Below are 17,215 nucleotides of genomic sequence, written 5' to 3'. Positions count from 1 at the left end.
GGGCATATGTTATTAGAGCAAATAAACAGGACTGGTGTAATCACTCCACTGAGACATTCCACTTGCTGTGTCAGTCTTCTCACTATTTAGATTTTTTAGTTAACATAGATAGACACAGACCAGGTTGTCATCACTACTTCCACTCCAGGATTCCTTGAGTAAAGAAAATAACCATAAATTAAGTTCTAGACTGCCATGACAGGTAGAGCTGAGATTAATCCCAGATTAGTTGCTTTGAAAGATTGGGCAGTATTCTTACATACTGTAAATTCCTGGGGAATTTTTTGTAATTACAGAAAAAAACAGGAATGAAAAACCCGACATATTTAATTCACAGTGCTTTTAAATCAGGAAAAAGGACAATAAATTATCCAAAAAATCACTATTCCTTTTACATCTGGTAAGTGAAGTCAGACTTGAACAATATGGAAAAGAAAATACAAAAGGCTCATATCCAAAGTTTATCTCAACAATTCTTGTTCTTATGAGTAATAAATATCATCACAACATCTCTCAAGCATCTGTACTATGGCTGACACTTAATTCAGCAAGATTCATTACTATGATTCTGTTATAAGCTGGAAACCTACCTTCTTTGCTCTTCTCCATGTTCACCCGAAGGCACTGTCAAACATTCATCCATGTGACCATGCAATAACCTTAGAACATCCCCTCCTATCAGGTATCCTTGAATAAAGGGAGAAAATAGAGTTCATTTCTCTAAACACAGCAACATGTACAACTACAGTTCAATCTGTAATAAATATTGTCAGGTTGATTTCAGTTTTTTCTGTTTGAAATTTTATATTACTTAAAAAAAAAAAAAGAGTCAAAAGGGGAAGATATCTTCATATCTCTGAAGCCAGTTGAACATTGCCAAGTGAGAAAAGCTCCAGGTCAGTAGCTTTGGAAGGATGGATCAGGATAAAGAGAAGCTACAAGCAAGGGATCCTACAAAGTTACCACAACTCAGAAAAAGACTGAGCCAACCAAAACAAGGAATCAAGTACTCTTCTCCCAGTTTGCAACAGAAAAAGTGGGAAACTCTTGCATCATACCTACTCACATTTCATTTTATTTAAGAATTCTAGTTAAAATACAAAAACAAAGACTTAGTTAGTTAGTTTATTATTTTTAAAGCACTTTTTTGGAGTATTGGAAGTTCTCTGTGAGAAAATTTTCTGGAAAGATACACTCCAAACTCTAGTTGACAGAAAGTTCAAAACCAATACTCATGATTTATTTGGACACCAAAGGTAAACTCCTATATTGCAAATACTTCCACTGCACGTGCAGGTTCACAGTCAAGCACTTTGCTTTACAGTCTACAGGTGTGTGTGCTCACAAATTAAGGCACAGACCATACACACAGCATCATCACAATATTTGACTTAGCAGCCAGAAGCTGAAAACAAGGCCTTAATTTGAATCAGCAAAGATGTTAACAAAATAGATCTTTTTTTCATCAGTCTTTTTGCATTAGAGATGTGATAAAAAAAGAAATACAATTTTATATTAACCTACAATTATTGTATTACAATCACCAACTGAAGAATCCTAAAACTTAGTAGGTTTTAAGCAGAATTCCATGGTATTTTTAGTATGACAAGCTAAATGTAAACATTTCTTTGTTTCCTTCTCTTATTGCTAAAAACAATTAATATCAAATTCTACTTTTTAGGGGGATGCCATAACATAAATTCTTAGTGTTACAGCAAAAAGATTTTTATAAAGTTATACAAGATTTATATAAAGTTATATATTTTGAAGCAATGTCTACACTAACAAGTAATGCTGTGAAGTAAGACAGGTCTTTACAGGGAAATGGTGTTGAAGACCCTTCAGTCACACTGAACACCTTTCAAGAATTTATTTTGAAACTACATTACATCTTTTACCTGAGTATATCAGGTAATATTTGAGAATATAATTTTTAAACCTTTGAGATCAGTATAAAATTGGAATTTATGTGGCAAATTTTAGCACTGATTTTTTAAATTTATGACTTTGACACAGCAGGGTATTCCCAGGGAACTGTTACATACATTGCTTTTTACATGGACCTGTGTCAATATAATTCTATAATTTAGGTTTTGTCTTTAAAGTGACCCCCACCTACTTCATCATACAGAATTAGCAGAATGACTTGATTTAACTCTAAAGCTCTGTTTTGATTGAAACAATAAATTGACTTCTGCATGAGCCAATTTTACAGAAATGCATGTAAAAACAAATTATTTTCTTTGAACTACCTCCAATATCCTAGTTCATCTTACAGACTAATTATCCATTATTTTCACTTCAAAGTAATTTCATTTAACTGAATAGTTTAATTTATTAATCTATTTTAATGGGATTTTTTGATTAAGAGAGGATATTGCAGAGCAGTTATTCCTATACATTCGTATTTTAGTTATGAATATGACAAAGCATTTTATAGAAACTAACAAAAATAGGTTTATTTCCTTTTTCTTTCTTTTTGAGGTGATTTTCTCTGGCTTTGCTGCTGTTTTACAGAGGACATAGAGATAAGACCTTAGTGTGAGATTCACTCTCCCTTCACCACATGACTATCTGGATTACAGGAACAGTTGCCACTTTTTCAAGAATAAGGCCTTAGCTCTCATCCTTTCTGACACTAGCCAGCTGAACTTCTCTAGAAAACATGCTTAGCTTAAAGATAATGTCTGTATTTAAGCAAAGTGAAAATGGAAAAAAATAGCAACAAAGAGCAGGCACATACACAGATAAATTCACAGCTACAAAAACCGTATTACATCATTTTCACATTATTTCCTGGGAGTATGAGTACACAATATGCCACTGTGTCATTGTGGATTTCTGCTTCTCAAAGAGACAGGCAGGTCTCAGTAGTGAGGTTCACCAGGCAGAGATGTGGCATAGCAGAAATCTGGGTCTCAGCACATAAACCATGCTGGGATTATTAGCAAGAATGACACATCAGTGCTGCCAGCAGTAGGAGGACAAGGAAAATGGAAATAACAGGAAGGAGCAAAAGGAAAAGGTCTTCTCTTGTCATTAACTGAAAGGTTTTCTCCATCAAGTTTAGGATACTGCCAAGCAATGCACTATTATTTTTTAAAATTGGTTTGTATTATAAACCATGTCAGAGAATCGGTATGTGCAGAGTGATTCTCATATGTAAAAACCAAATGGCTATTTAAAAAAGAGATGATGGCAATCGTCTCCCTAATATCTTAATTAGCAAAGTTGCAAGAGCATTCCATGACTGAGTTTTAAAATATGCCAGATAAAAAGAATTGATGTGAAATTTCAGAGTATTGCCTCTTTAAAAAAAAGTATCCAAAAATCACACAAAACAAAATGACCTGCAGCTTTAACCTTCTTTAGATTCTATTACAACACCTACTCAAAACAGTTGGTCTGCAAGAAAGCAGAAACAATTAAGCACATTGTGACAGACTTTTCAGAAAAACGTTGTTCTTCTCTGTGGAACCAGTATGGCATAAATTTAGGGATCCTTGTCCTTTCAATGTTAGAAATTACATTAAAAATACTTCCTAATTCCTAAATAAAATAAATAGTTCTGGAAAGCTGTTCTCTTTCTGTCTTTACCCTCCTCTTGTTTTTATTCCAACCATATGTTACCCATAAAACTATTTCCCATATTCAGTATTAGGATTTCACATCCTGCTTCCAAGTCTCTTGCCCATTTTTTACTCAGTCTCAGAAACATGTAGCCATGACTGCATACATCAGAATAATTTGAGATAATATATTAAACCAGGACCAAAAGCCATTTCAAAAAACATATTATGAATGTTATCATTTCTTTAGCAAAATGAGATTTGAATAAGCTGTTTGGAATTCAGCAAAAATACACAGAAAACCATCAGCGTTACTTTTAGTATAACCTTCCCTCTGTTTTCAGAGAAATATTCAGGGAATATTTATTTATTTAGTTAGTTTTTGTATTCAATGTTTACATAGGACAAAACCACTCCCACACTTGACATAATAATTTGATTTTTTAAGTATTTAATTTACTATCAGTCTTTCAATAATAAAGTTGAGTCAATCTTACCTTGGGCAACTTCACTTCCTGAACTGATTGGTGCTACACTCCAGAGCGTCTGCTGGAAGGCTGCATCAACATGTAAGCTACCATTGCCATAAGAGAGATGCTAGAACCAGGAAAGAGGGAGGCTTTTATTTGAGGTTAGTTGAAAATCTCATTACAGTATACAAAAATAATACCAAACATTCTCTTGTTTCTTTCAAACATTAATTGTTCGCATTGACTGTACAAGTAAATACAAAGTTCGACCTGGGTACTCCTCAAGGGACATTAGAAGTAAAGCTAGAATAGTAAAGCATATTTGCCTCAAAAAACTACAGGAACAGTACAGAACAGTCAGCTGCTGGGCATTGTAGACTTAGTGATCACTCTGAAGAACTAATTGTTAAATGCTGTGGGATTCTTACTCTAGTGTTCTTCCTTCTACATACAGTGGGAATTTCTACGAGGTTTGGATATTGGGATATCACCCTAATCTGCATTTCAAGTGTAACTCACCACTTGAATTTTTCTTGCAGGCCACTGGCTTCTCAAAACTCACATTAGGTCAAAGAAATTACATAAACAAACTACTGATTTTGTAAGTCACTTAAGACAGTTCACAAAATACATTCTTGAACAAAGTTCTCAAGATGCGAGCAAAACTGAAACAAGTAAGGCTTGTAAGGCTCACCTCCTACCTATGCATTCAATGAATGCTCTTTGGCTGTGTTACTCCCTACCTTCTGCCAACGCTGCAGATCTTTGCCATAAGTGCAACAGGTGCTGTCTTTTCTCAGAAATTCTCTGTGTGTGAATTCCTCTTAGTTTAGTGACATGGTCTCAAAAATTCTTATCTCAAAGCATCCTGTCTGCACCCATGTTTGTCCCTCCCACACCATCAGCCACTTCTATTGTCAGTGCCAAATAACATAACCTTGTAGAAGATTATGGAATCAAGCATTCTGTGAATAAGCAGCTGGTTTGAAGCATATTGTTTCTCTTACCAGGTACTAATTTTTCAAGTGCAGTAATGTTTAGATGCTTTTATCAGAATTTTATTTTATACTACTGGAAAGTAACTCTGTTTATAGAGTAATATTGGTCTCTGTTTCCAAATGTTGGGACCAACATTAACAAATTCTGGGTAAACTAATGACACAAAAGACAAAAATGTCAGTGGAAGTCAGAAGAGGGTAGATTCTCAGGACATGTGCTAAGTTCTGTCTTCCTGACTGCACACCTTCTGGCTGTAAACAGAAGTACAGGAAATAGCACATCAGCTCATTTAGAAGGGTCCCATAACAGCTAATGACCTACAAAGTAAGACTCCTCACAAAAGCCATGTTTACACTGCACCAGTGCCACTCAGCACATCATGGAGAAAATTAATGAACAAACATGTTCTTTGCCTTTTATTCTTCATTTACTGCAGTTATGTAACTTAGTGAATGGTAGGCCATGATGGGAGATTAGGATCTGCAGCACAGCTCCTGTTCTATTTTTGCTCTGTGCGTCTTCATTTGGTTAGGATTCTTCTAAGATCACCACATAGATCCAGTTAGTGGCAACAAGCAATTCAACAAAAGCGGGAATATTAATTTAACTTCATTCAGGATAGACAAAAGAGAAGGAGAACTCCTCTGTCATCTAGACCATCCACAGAGCACTTCTTCTAACTGTGTCCTCTGTACATGCAAATTAACTTATTTTCACACACAGTAGTATCAATTGAATGAGTGATAAATTTTTATAGAGAGGGCACCGAACAAAAAATTCGGTGCTGACATTGCTGACATCTCTCTTCAGAGTATTAGTACTTTTTATCCATTTATTGGATTCCAGTTCCAACTCGAATCCAGATGTCTCAAAAGGTGAGTCACCAGTGAATTATAACTTTAAAAAAATATAGTTCAAATGATACAACATACGACTTCCAAAGCAGAGTATATTCTGCAATTCCCTTCTTATCCTCATTTCCCTAGATCCCTTGCAGCATCCTTGAAAACTTACAATTGACAGCAGGGTTCCTACCATTTACAATTCCACAAACTATGGTGTTCACTCCCTGGAACCATTCATTGAAAACATCAAAAGGAAGCTTTTACCATGTAGAGAAAATACATTGTTAAGGGATGTCCAAAAATTCAGTTATGTCAAATCCATTGAAAAAAATCCTGAAAGATTAGAGAGGCCAGTATTTATCCTGGCATTGCCTAAGCTTTTACTGCTATACTCTAACTATCTAAATGTTGTTTTAAAGCAATCTGCTCTCTGTCATTAACTTAGTGGAGTTTACCTGCTTGGTTTCATACTTTCAGCACAATAAAGCCATCAAAATGAAAGAAGTAACATGATGTCCAGGATGTGGACATAACACTCAGACTGGTGCTGAACAGCCTCCACACGTGCTACACAGATATTTGGTAACTGGCATATCAGTGCATCTGGCAGAAGTAGAAGGTTGTCATAATTGATGAGGACCACATGCATAGTATGTCTTTGGGTATGTAGCAACATTTGAAAAGCAGAAACATGTTGGGTTCAGGAATCCTGCTGTCCAGTCTAATCTTCATATGGGTCCTCCCCACTACAGGCAGGTTGTCTCAACCAAATATATTTTAATATATTTTTAATACATTTTCTGCACTGGTCCAAATTCAAGCAAAGAGGTAGATTTGTCTTCCCTGCTGATAGACTGATCTCCTAAACCAGCATTTAACCTGCAATAGGGTTTTCATCACTTTTCAGACTTAAATCATGGTATTTTATGAATATGGGTTAACACTACAGGCCACAGGCAGTTTAATTCAAGGATAAACTCCAAGACTCATCTCTCAGAATACTGCAGGTTTCCCAACTGATTTTAATGACATATTGTAAACTCTGTACTGCTCTGCAGCAAAGTAACATAATCATAACTCTGTCCCTAGGTCTTCAAAAAGAACAGTGTTTTTAAGCTCACTGAAGAGCTTGGGAATCAGATGGTAATTTCCACAAGAACCCTCTAGCAATGATTGCTGCAGCATAGCTCCATTTATAAGAGCTCTGAATAACTAGAGCTTTTAAATTTCACAGTCTGCATCAAAGTTTCTCTTCTGCAAAACATGCACGTGTGAAAAGAAAAAAATATAAAGAATGGAAAACTTTTGCTTCAAGCTTCCTCTTGGCTAATGTGTGCCAATATTGACAGTTCATCTAGCAATAATTATCTGCAGTTTAATAACTCTGCCTTCAATCTCAGGCCATTTGAAATAGCAAGAATAGCTAAAAAATCCCCAAAACATTATTTACTGGTAGATTTTGAAAATTGTGTATAAAGCATTGCATTTCTCAGAATGCTTAAGTACTGCACAACCACAGCATCAACCACACTCCTTCAGATTTGTTACTACCAGCTGGTGCAGAGATAGACGAAAGCTATTTCCTTTCCTCTACACAGACACTGACAGGCCTTGATTCCTGACTTAAAATTACTACACTGATCCTAACAGAAAAGCAGTTTCAAACTATTTAGGCACATATCCTCAATTGACCCAAGAACCTCTGAGATGTTCCAAGTCTTGGACAGACACCACTCCCACAACAGGTGCACAAGAATGTACTTATATTTATAACTAAAGAAAAACAAAAAAGCAACAAAACAAAACAAACTATACTCCTTTACATTTTTTTAAATTTTTTCCTTTTTTTAATTAGGAAGTGAAAAAAAATTGCATCAAAACCCTGATGAATTAGCAAACTTCAGTAAAAATTCACAGGTTTAACTAAATACAGTCTCTAGAAACAAAAACACCTTTTAACTTCCTACTTATGACATGTCATTTCTATTAAAATTTATTACCTGGGTCATTTAAAAATTATTCTGTAACAGAGAATTATATAGAACTAGTCCAAACAAATAGAAGTATTTATTCACAAGAAAGAAAGATATTGGCCAGAACTAAAAGTAATAAGTGCATCTGTGTGAAATTTTTATAGAATTAGGGGTTTGTGCTTATGTTTTATATTGGCAATATATTTATATTCATTGACACATCAATGAACGCTTTGAAAAAGTTTGAATAAAAATGGGTAAACTTAAAATGCTGAGCAAAAAATTAGTATCTAAATTTTGATTCAAAGTAGCAAAGTCCAAGAAATTTCCAAAGGGTTTAAAGTACTAAAACAATCCTGGTTTCTTTACTTTTCTCCACAGTGCTTAAACACCTGGCCTGCAAACCCAAAAGTAAAGGGAATTTTTTTCATTGATAAAGAGAAAATTACAGCAATGCCCTAAACTATTCCAACTCCTTCACCCATCATAAATTTACCATCAGTAAAGGGAGATTAGAAGCTAAAACCCACAAATACTTGGAAATTTACCATTACAATGAAAACCATCTACTCTGCTACCTCATGGCTGAGCATTGGTAAGTGCAGATGCATGGCAGGAAAAGCGTAAGGGATCCACAGAGGGTAGAAGGAGGTAGTTTGCATTCCCCCTCTACATAATAGCTTTCCTTCTGCACTGGATCATGAAAAGACTGAAGAACATCAGCTACTGTGCTTCCAAACAACAATCATTTTGCATGATTAGTCACAAGAGCTTTCATTAACAAAGCATTAATTTTACAGAAGCAAACATTAAACGTTAGGAAATGTCAAAGTACCCTATGGAAAAAGAATGGCTTCTAGTCAACAGACCCCTTTACAGTCTCCAATGGCATGATATATGATATTTTTTGCACATGTGTTGCCTCATTGTATATACAGGATAATGGAGCTCACTTTGTCAACAGCTGCTCAGTGCTTTGTTTCCCCCTCAATCTTCAATTTGCAGCCTCATGCTTTATTCAATATAGTCAATTCTAAAAAGCTTTGAAAAGAGAATTATTAATTTCCACATAGGCTTCTCTCTTGCACCAATTACAGTATTTCACAAAACACAACAAATATTAATGATTTCATTTTCTCAAAACCCCAAAGAAGTAGTATTGTAGCCCATTTTCCATCGGGGAAGGGAGGTACAGAGATTAAACTAAGAAATTTTCATTAATATAGGATGCTGAAGTTGAAGTGACTGCATTATATGTAGTTTATTGGTCAAGTCACATCTAACACTCACCTCAGCTGCAGATATCAATACTGGGCAACTCTGAGGTTTAAACCTCTAATAGAAAGAGGAGATGCAAGAGACACAACTCCAGTACAGAATATTCCCAGTAAGGGATGAGTAGTGACCACTTGAAAGTAAGCCTAGTATACAAGATCATCTACTCAGCAAATTCCACAGCAGAGCCTGGTACAGCATGTAATTCTTAAGGAGAATATTGTACCAATACTCCAAATGCAATTCCCAGCTTGAAATTTCATTTTCAAAGTTGCTTCATACCACAGTTCTCCTGCTACACAATCCTGACACATCCATTGAACTTTTATCATCACTAAAATAGCATTCCATAAAAAGCCAGCGTGACTGTATACTTAGGAGATGTCCTAAAAATATACCAGCACCAAAATTTCTGCATTTTTGAATGCCTGTGACTTTTTTAAATTTAAGAAAATTATTTTTATGTTACCACTTATATGTCATTTTCCTAAATTGAAAAACAAAGGTCAAAAAACAAATTCTAATATCGCAGTTCTCTACCTGTGGTTCACATGGGTAACTTGAAAACACTTTTTCAGACATTTTGTTTTTATACTACTATAAAAATAATGACAGGAATTGTCAGCATACCCCATGTAAGTGCTGTGTGTTAATACAATGGGTTTCCTGAACAGTTGCTGGTGATAGCTATCATCTAGCATAATTGCCTCTACCACTCTCTTTTCCTTTCCAAATTTTTACCCCAATCTCACTAGAAATTCGTGTGAGGATGGTGAAGCACAGGCTCAAGTTGTCCATAGAGGCTGGGGCTGCCCCATCCCTGGAAATGTTCAAGGCCAGGTTGAATGGGGCTGTGAGCAACCTGCTCTAGTGGAAGGTGAACCTGCCCACAGGAGGGAGGTTGGAACAAGATGATCTTCCAGGCTCTTTCCAACCCAAACATAGAATCTACAATTCTATGTCTCCCATTTAGCCAAACCAGCTTCCTGACCTGATTACAGGCCACATTATCACCCAGAATTAGGACTCCTCCTACTTCAAGAAGTTCTCCTTAGACTTATAAAGTCTAAGCAGGGTCTTTCAGCTTTTTTTTTTCTTGCTCAAGCTCTTCCTCACCACATCAGCCAATATTAGACTTCTTTCCGGAATCTCACAACAATCTCAATCTCTCTCCTAACCTGCAATACTCTTTTCATTTCTTGGCTTCTCTCTGGATCTTTGTCCAGCAGTTTGATTCCCCAGAAAGCTCATTCCTCTGCAGATGTCTCTTGTCATCCTTCATTTCCATTTTCATTCCATTGGTTCTTCTCTCAATTCCCTCTGCCAAAACCACAGTTTTTCTATCCTTAATTTTGAGCACAACTTCAACCAGCAGGTGCCTACTCTTCCCTTGTCACAAGCTTCTTGTCCCAGACAATTTGGATAGTCCCTATCTACCTGCCTACCTTCAGTTGACAGTCTTTTCAGCCACTCATCAAGTCCCACTCAGTTTCCCTCCTTCCCAATGCAGTCCCACTCCTGTCACTGATACATCACCTGCCTTTTGTTCCTTCTACTTTGTCACAGCTTCTTCCTCCACATATCTTAAATGACAGGAGATCACCAGCAGCACACACAACACTGAGTTCTCAGCTGTCAATACAGTGCCTGGCTTCATTCCTGCCTTGAGCAATCCATTTCAGGGAATATCTGCTCCCACCAGGGTTGGCATGTATGTAATTATTCACTGTAGAGGGAGTTTAAACAGTTCATTAACACACAGGAGGTGCTAGCTTATGTAGAATAGACAAAGTCATCAGACTTCTACCTACTCAAAGAAAATTTAAACATTCTTCCCTGGTCATGATCAAGCTCCAGTGTTTCAGGAGAACATGTCTTTACTAAGTTGAACCAGGGAGACTACTTGTTGTGTTGCCTTTTTATTCATTTTCTTGGGTTTTTTGGTTTTGGGTGGGGGGGGGGGTTAGTTTGTTTGTTCGTTTTGGCTTTTTGGGTTTTTCTTATAAGTTACCAAGTAATACACAAGAAAATTACATCAACTTTCTTAATCATATGGCTTTGTTTTCTTTCCTCTCTTTGAGCTCAATAACATCTCATCTCTTCTTGATGAAATAAAAAAATTATCTCAAACTGATTATTGAAAAAAAGGAAAAAAAAACAGTAATAGATGCTACTAATTCTAGTAAGTGACTTTTTACATCACATGTACTTGATTATAAGCACTTGGAAGCAGGACTCCATAAGGCAGAGCAGCTTGACAACCTTAATTATTGCAAAGTCCTACCAGCCTCCACAATAACATTTCAAATCATTGTATAAAAACTCCATGGGAACTGCATTATGATCAGTGTAACAGAGCAGCTCAACACTACCTTGTTTCCACTAATTTCAGGTTTGCTTATGCAGATTAAAATTATTCTTCACAAAACCCTCTTCTATATTTTTTCCACAAAGAGAAATGATGGAATTGTGAATTTACACAGAAAAGAGTAAAGTCCAATACTGAGCTTCATACTTTCAGAGAAAATGTGAAAGGGAAGAATAATTTTTCATGTTTCAAAAAACAAACCCTCACACACTGCTGATTCCTGATACTACTGCACCAAGAAGCAATACATATACTTGGAAGCTGTTCCAAGCATATGATGACAAGAGAAATAAAACTAGGAGCTGAAAATAAACAATTTATTTGATGCAAAAGGATACAGAATTGGTGTCTTTGCAATATTTAAGAGCCAATATTTAAGAGGAGTAATGGCATATATCAACTCCACTTTTAAAATAATTCAATCTAATTTGGATGCTATTATTTTTAAAAGGGAGCTCTGCTATCAGTTCTCAATTAGTTTCTTGTTGGTTTTCAGTAGCCAAAAAAAAAAATTATATCAATCAAATATATGTCAAAGCTTGTTCACAGATCTGCATAATGCAGTTGCAGGTCAGCATTGCAGTCACTGAGACAGTAACTCAGTAACTACATATAAACCACAGGGCATATACAATTGTTATATTTTACTGAAATCTGTGCACTATAGATTCAAAGCTGGGGGGTTTCCCTGTTTTCTGATTTCTCAGCCAGAATAACATCAAACTGATGGATAATAATTTTCAGCTTTTTCTTCATTTATGCATTTTGTATTTCAGCTTCATGTCTAAGGACTTTTTCTTGAATTATGCTTAAAAGCTATTTAGAGACTTCATGAATTTGAAAGAAATTGCAACTAATTGAACTTCTAAGTTATTGAAAATTAGCAATATTGAAAGCAATCAGGATATGAGTTAACAAGAGGCACAGGCAAAGCTCAGTGCTGAGATAGATACTAATATGTACAACTTGGGGAAACATGCTGGAAATATCACATCTGTTCTTTGTCAGGCTGTACTGCCTCAAGAAAGGAAACAGCAACTCTGGCTTGAGCTTAAATGGTGGCAATATTTATAGCAATACATCTTTTTGCTCTATGCTAACAGAGTTCAGCAGAGCCAAGTTCTCCCTCTGAAGTATTTGGCAATAGCACAGCTCAGACATTATATAATGCCACAAGCACTTACGTAAGTGCTTCTCCTCAGAAATGCTACACAGCATAATAAGGATCCAAAATCCCATTGTCTAGGTAGTTAATGAGAGTCAGAGAAAGTGAATGACTTGCCCTGGGACATTGCTGTGAGACAAAATCCACCTCTCCAAACCTTTAGCTTATAATTTTAACACTGATCTTCCTGTCAGTTTAGTACTTGGTTGGTGTAAATAGAAAGAAAACTCTTTGGGGAAAAAATAGAGCCAATTGTCTCAAAATATTTTATTTTGTGGAAAGAGGAGAAGGGGTACTCCAACTAAGTCCTGATATTTTCCTAATACTTAAGAGTGTTGCCAATCAAATGAGGTCTAAACAAAAATCTACTGATTACACTGAGATCATAAAGTGTCAATGTTAAATTAATTAAGCTAAAGCCAGACAACTGGAAGATGAACTTTGGAAGCTGACAGTTCTTCTCTCCTCTTGCATTATACAAATTCAGCAAAGAGCTGACTACATTTTGAAAAAGCCATGCCCTGTGAATGAACTCTTTTCATCTGTTATTTTTACACGCACATCTTTGCCCCAGGATGGTTAACCTATTTGAATTCATTCAGAAAGAATCAGCAAATTACTTCAAACATAGAGGAACACCGCAATATACAAAGGTGACATCCCAGTCCTATTCCTAACAAAATATTTACATAAAACATTTGATGGAGAACTTAAATTTTCCTAAGATGTTAATTGCAGAGTATGCAACATACATAAACCCAACCCTCAGCATCCTGATGGACATAATTTTCTGTCAAGGAATCCATATGAGAAGTTCTACACCCTTAGAAAAGGCACTCCTCAACTGGATTCAACAGAGCTTATTTGGTTTCACTATTGGAGCACATCCACAAAATAACTTCATCTCTCTACAGTCCTAACTTTTGTAAAAGATATCAGTTGCTACATTCTTCTAAGAATTGTACAAAATAGCAGCTACAACATAACACTGCACTCAACATGTAAACAATGAATTGCAAATATTTTCAAACTTATATTCTTTGAAGTTATTTTGGAAACAGCCAAATGGATTAAGACAAACAGTTTAAGACAGAGAGAGAGCTTTCATGAAAAATATTGGTAACTCACTGATTATTCCTTATCGACTATTTCAATTTTCATAAAAACTTCACTGCTTTATTGCCAGTGCAAATATAAGTACTCAATAGGTAGCAAAGCCACAAATATTTTTATGATTGTGGAGCTAAATAGTTTTCCAGCTCTTAATCTAGTCTTGAAAAAATCTGATCATAAAAATGTGTGAGTGCATGTTAGAGCAAAATTAATTTGCTGAATCCTTGCTTCATCTTAGTGTCAAACCAGAGCTATATAACTGAAATAGGCTTAATAACTATTCATTAAAATCTAGCTCTAAAACACTCTAAGAATGTAATACAGTGTTATTTCTCTCTGCATTGAAAATATTATTTATTTTTAGTATATTGATATTTTGCATGGAACACACAGTAAATGCATTAACTCCACATCTTAAGGAAAATCAGTCTCTGCAGACAGAATTGTACTTCTTGATGTATAAAAGTACATGTGACAGCCTTGAGAATCAACAGCTGAGGCACAAACCCTAAATAATAGGCTGAGCTGAATATTACTAATTAGAGGCCAGGACGTGCCTACACAGAGACACAATCTGTACCAAAATTCAACTTCAGCAACTCAATTCAGCAATTCAAAGAAATCCAATGTCTTTGAATAAAACCTTTCCATTAATTGGATTTCTCAAAAATTCACTCCATAAGAAGTTGTTTTTCACTATGTGTAGTTACAATTATCATAAAAGTAATTATTTAAAATAATTTTAAATGCAAAGATGACCAGAAAGTTTTCAGAATATCTAATTACAAAAAAAAAAAACTAATTAAATGAGCTATTGAGCTTCTAATTAGAAGTTACAATTATGTTCTAACAATTGTATTCTTATTTTCCTATGTGTTTCCAATAGAAGGGAGAATATTTTCAATTTTATACTTGACATCTTATTAAACTATTCACTTTCTTCTTAAATATTTTAAAAAAATTAAAACTCATTTTTTAAAAAGCGAATTATAGAGAATAGACTTTAATGTTATATGCACATCTCATAGAATCATAGAATACCCAGAGTTGGAAGGGACCCTCAAGGATCATTGAGTCCAACTTCCTGCCCTGCACAGCACCATCCCCTAGAATCACATCTGCACCCAAAAGTGATGTCCAAACTCTGTCAGGCTTAGTGCTGTGACCACTTCCCTGAGGAGCCTGCCCCAGTGCCCAACCACTCTCTGATAAAGAACCCTTTTCTAATACCCCACCACAACCTCCCCTGACTCAACTTCAGGCCATTCCCATGGGTCCTGTCACCAGAGAGAAGAGATCAGTGCCTGCCCCTCCTCTTCCCCTCCTGATGAAGCTGTAATTACAATGAGGTTTCCCCTCAGACTACCCCAGGCTGAACAGACCAAGTGACTTCAGCTGCTCCTCAAATGCCTTCCCCTCAAGGCCCTTCAACATCTTCATTGCCCTCCTAGATGTGAGACAGATTTTTGACAAACTCAAAACACATCTTCAATAAAGAATCTTTTTTTAAGTTGTTGGGCCAAATCACTGGGGCTGATTTTTCAGAAGCTTTCAGCAAAATTATTTTCTTCTTATTTTCACCTCCTTTTTGCCATAAAGAGGAGTTCAGGTGTTTGCAACACCAAGAATAAAAAGGAAATACATCTTAAAGTGTTGACCTGCTTCATTACAGAACAAATGGGAGATCCTTTTGTGAAGAAGAAAGCTGTGTAAACCAGTGATAGCAGCCAGCACAATAACTTGTAAAATATTTCAATTATATTTAATTATTGAGTATTTCAATTATATTTCATTTGACATGTCAGCTCTATATATTACAGTGTACATTATTTCATGAACCTTCTAAGCCCACAAATCCAATGCACCTACATGAGGTATTCCAAAATTTTGAACAAAGTTTTAAAATATATGATAGTGTTGATAACCTATGAACACTCACACGGATTCTACACATCTCAGTCATGAAATTTGGAAATTATTTCTTTTTTCTGTAATCACTTATTTTCATCTAAGCAAATTTTTTAACTCCTATTCCACCACTGAAATGAACAAAAATTAGATTAGCCATATATCACACTTTCCAGACCTTCAGGATGTTGTTTTGCAAAATATTATTTAAGAAAACAGTTTAAGAACCGAAAGTTTTACATTTAGGAGGTGGAAATGTATGCCAGATTTTACTGTAAAACTTTCATTAACTGTTTTTTTTTTTCCTGTAGAAGAACCACTGTACAGATAATTTTATACAACTTACCAAATATCTTTCTGAAGAGACACTGACTAAAATCAGATCATCTCCAACTCGCACTTTTTCTCCTTCTGATCGTTGCTTGGAAGCAGGATGTATGGTCCACCAGCAAGCCTCACCTAATGTCAGCATTGAGTACCAGCAAAGAAAGAAACAAGAAAGAAAGAGCGAGCCCAATGTTTCTGATGCTACTGTCACACTTGTTTCAGTCTTAAAAGTTCTGATCCAGTTTTCACTGGGCTAAACCAAGTGTCCACGTGTTTTCCATAACTAGTATCATTCCTGCATCACCTTGTTGGAAACTCAGCTCTAAATAATACACATAAGCAACAGAGTAACTGGAACAGTGACTCCAGAGTTGAATAAGGTGACGGCTCTCTGTGCTCTCTAGGCAACCTGGTCCAGGCCGCTTTTGCTAAACAATTCCCTGTCACCTTCATTACAGAGTCTGGAAAAGACATTGAAGAATATTTTACTGAGAATCTGGACAAAGAAATAGAGAAACCCATAACTAAGGGCAATGAAAATAAGCATTTACATACCACTTAAAATAATATTTGGAAGATCACAATAATCCAAATTCAAATATGTTCTTCAACTTTTACTGACTGTTAGTGCCTCTAACCCCCCAGAACATGTGCAAATACTGAAATCACAAATTCTGTTCCCATGATAAATCTTATTTTCAGATGGCTTCTTTAACTAAAACCGTGCTATTCAGAAAAGAACTCAGATCTGTGAACTGTTAAATTGTTGCAGCTGTTATTTTTACTACTCCTATCTAAAGCAAAGCTTTAAAAATCAAGGAAACAATCTAACTAAGCAATTCTTAGACTTATTTTTAGACTGAACACATTCTTCATTATATAGTCTTTTAAACTAGTGGTTACCTGTTGTGTCCTCTTGCAAACCTACATCAAATGCCAGCTTATCCATTGATGATCGAGATGTAGAGAGACAGCATAGGTACTACCAAAAGAAAAAAGCATACATTACTTGCTCTGCTCACTTCTAATAGTATAAAAAGCCATCAACCACTAACACATGATTAAATATTCTTAGATTATCCCCATTAGTTATTACCAAGAACACGTATGCCTGATAAGCTGAAGTGCACTCAAGGAGTCTTGACAAAAATATGTGTTCTAAAATAACCTCTCGGTCTACCCAAGTTATCTTTTCAATGAGAT

The 17,215-nt window shown here is 35.7% G+C and overlaps 1 protein-coding gene across 16 annotated transcripts in view; it reads right to left on the bottom strand.

Annotated features, from left to right (window-relative positions):
- Positions 1–17,215, bottom strand: part of RYR2 (ryanodine receptor 2) — a 384,087-nt gene that overhangs the window by 208,952 nt on the left and 157,920 nt on the right. For all 16 annotated transcript variants that reach the window (XM_074537533.1, XM_074537522.1, XM_074537518.1 and 13 more), the window contains 4 exons: positions 16,916–16,994; positions 16,032–16,144; positions 4,067–4,166; positions 591–687 (listed from right to left, as the gene is read on the bottom strand). In XM_074537533.1, coding sequence (XP_074393634.1) covers positions 591–687; positions 4,067–4,166; positions 16,032–16,144; positions 16,916–16,994 — 389 coding nt within the window. The remainder of the gene's footprint in view (positions 1–590; positions 688–4,066; positions 4,167–16,031; positions 16,145–16,915; positions 16,995–17,215) is intronic.

The sequence above is a fragment of the Zonotrichia albicollis genome, chromosome 3 (assembly GCF_047830755.1).
Source record: "Zonotrichia albicollis isolate bZonAlb1 chromosome 3, bZonAlb1.hap1, whole genome shotgun sequence".
NCBI classification, from domain to species: Eukaryota; Metazoa; Chordata; class Aves; order Passeriformes; family Passerellidae; genus Zonotrichia; species Zonotrichia albicollis.
The sequence above is the reverse complement of the archived record's forward strand: the minus strand, read 5'-3'. Positions and strand labels throughout refer to the sequence as shown.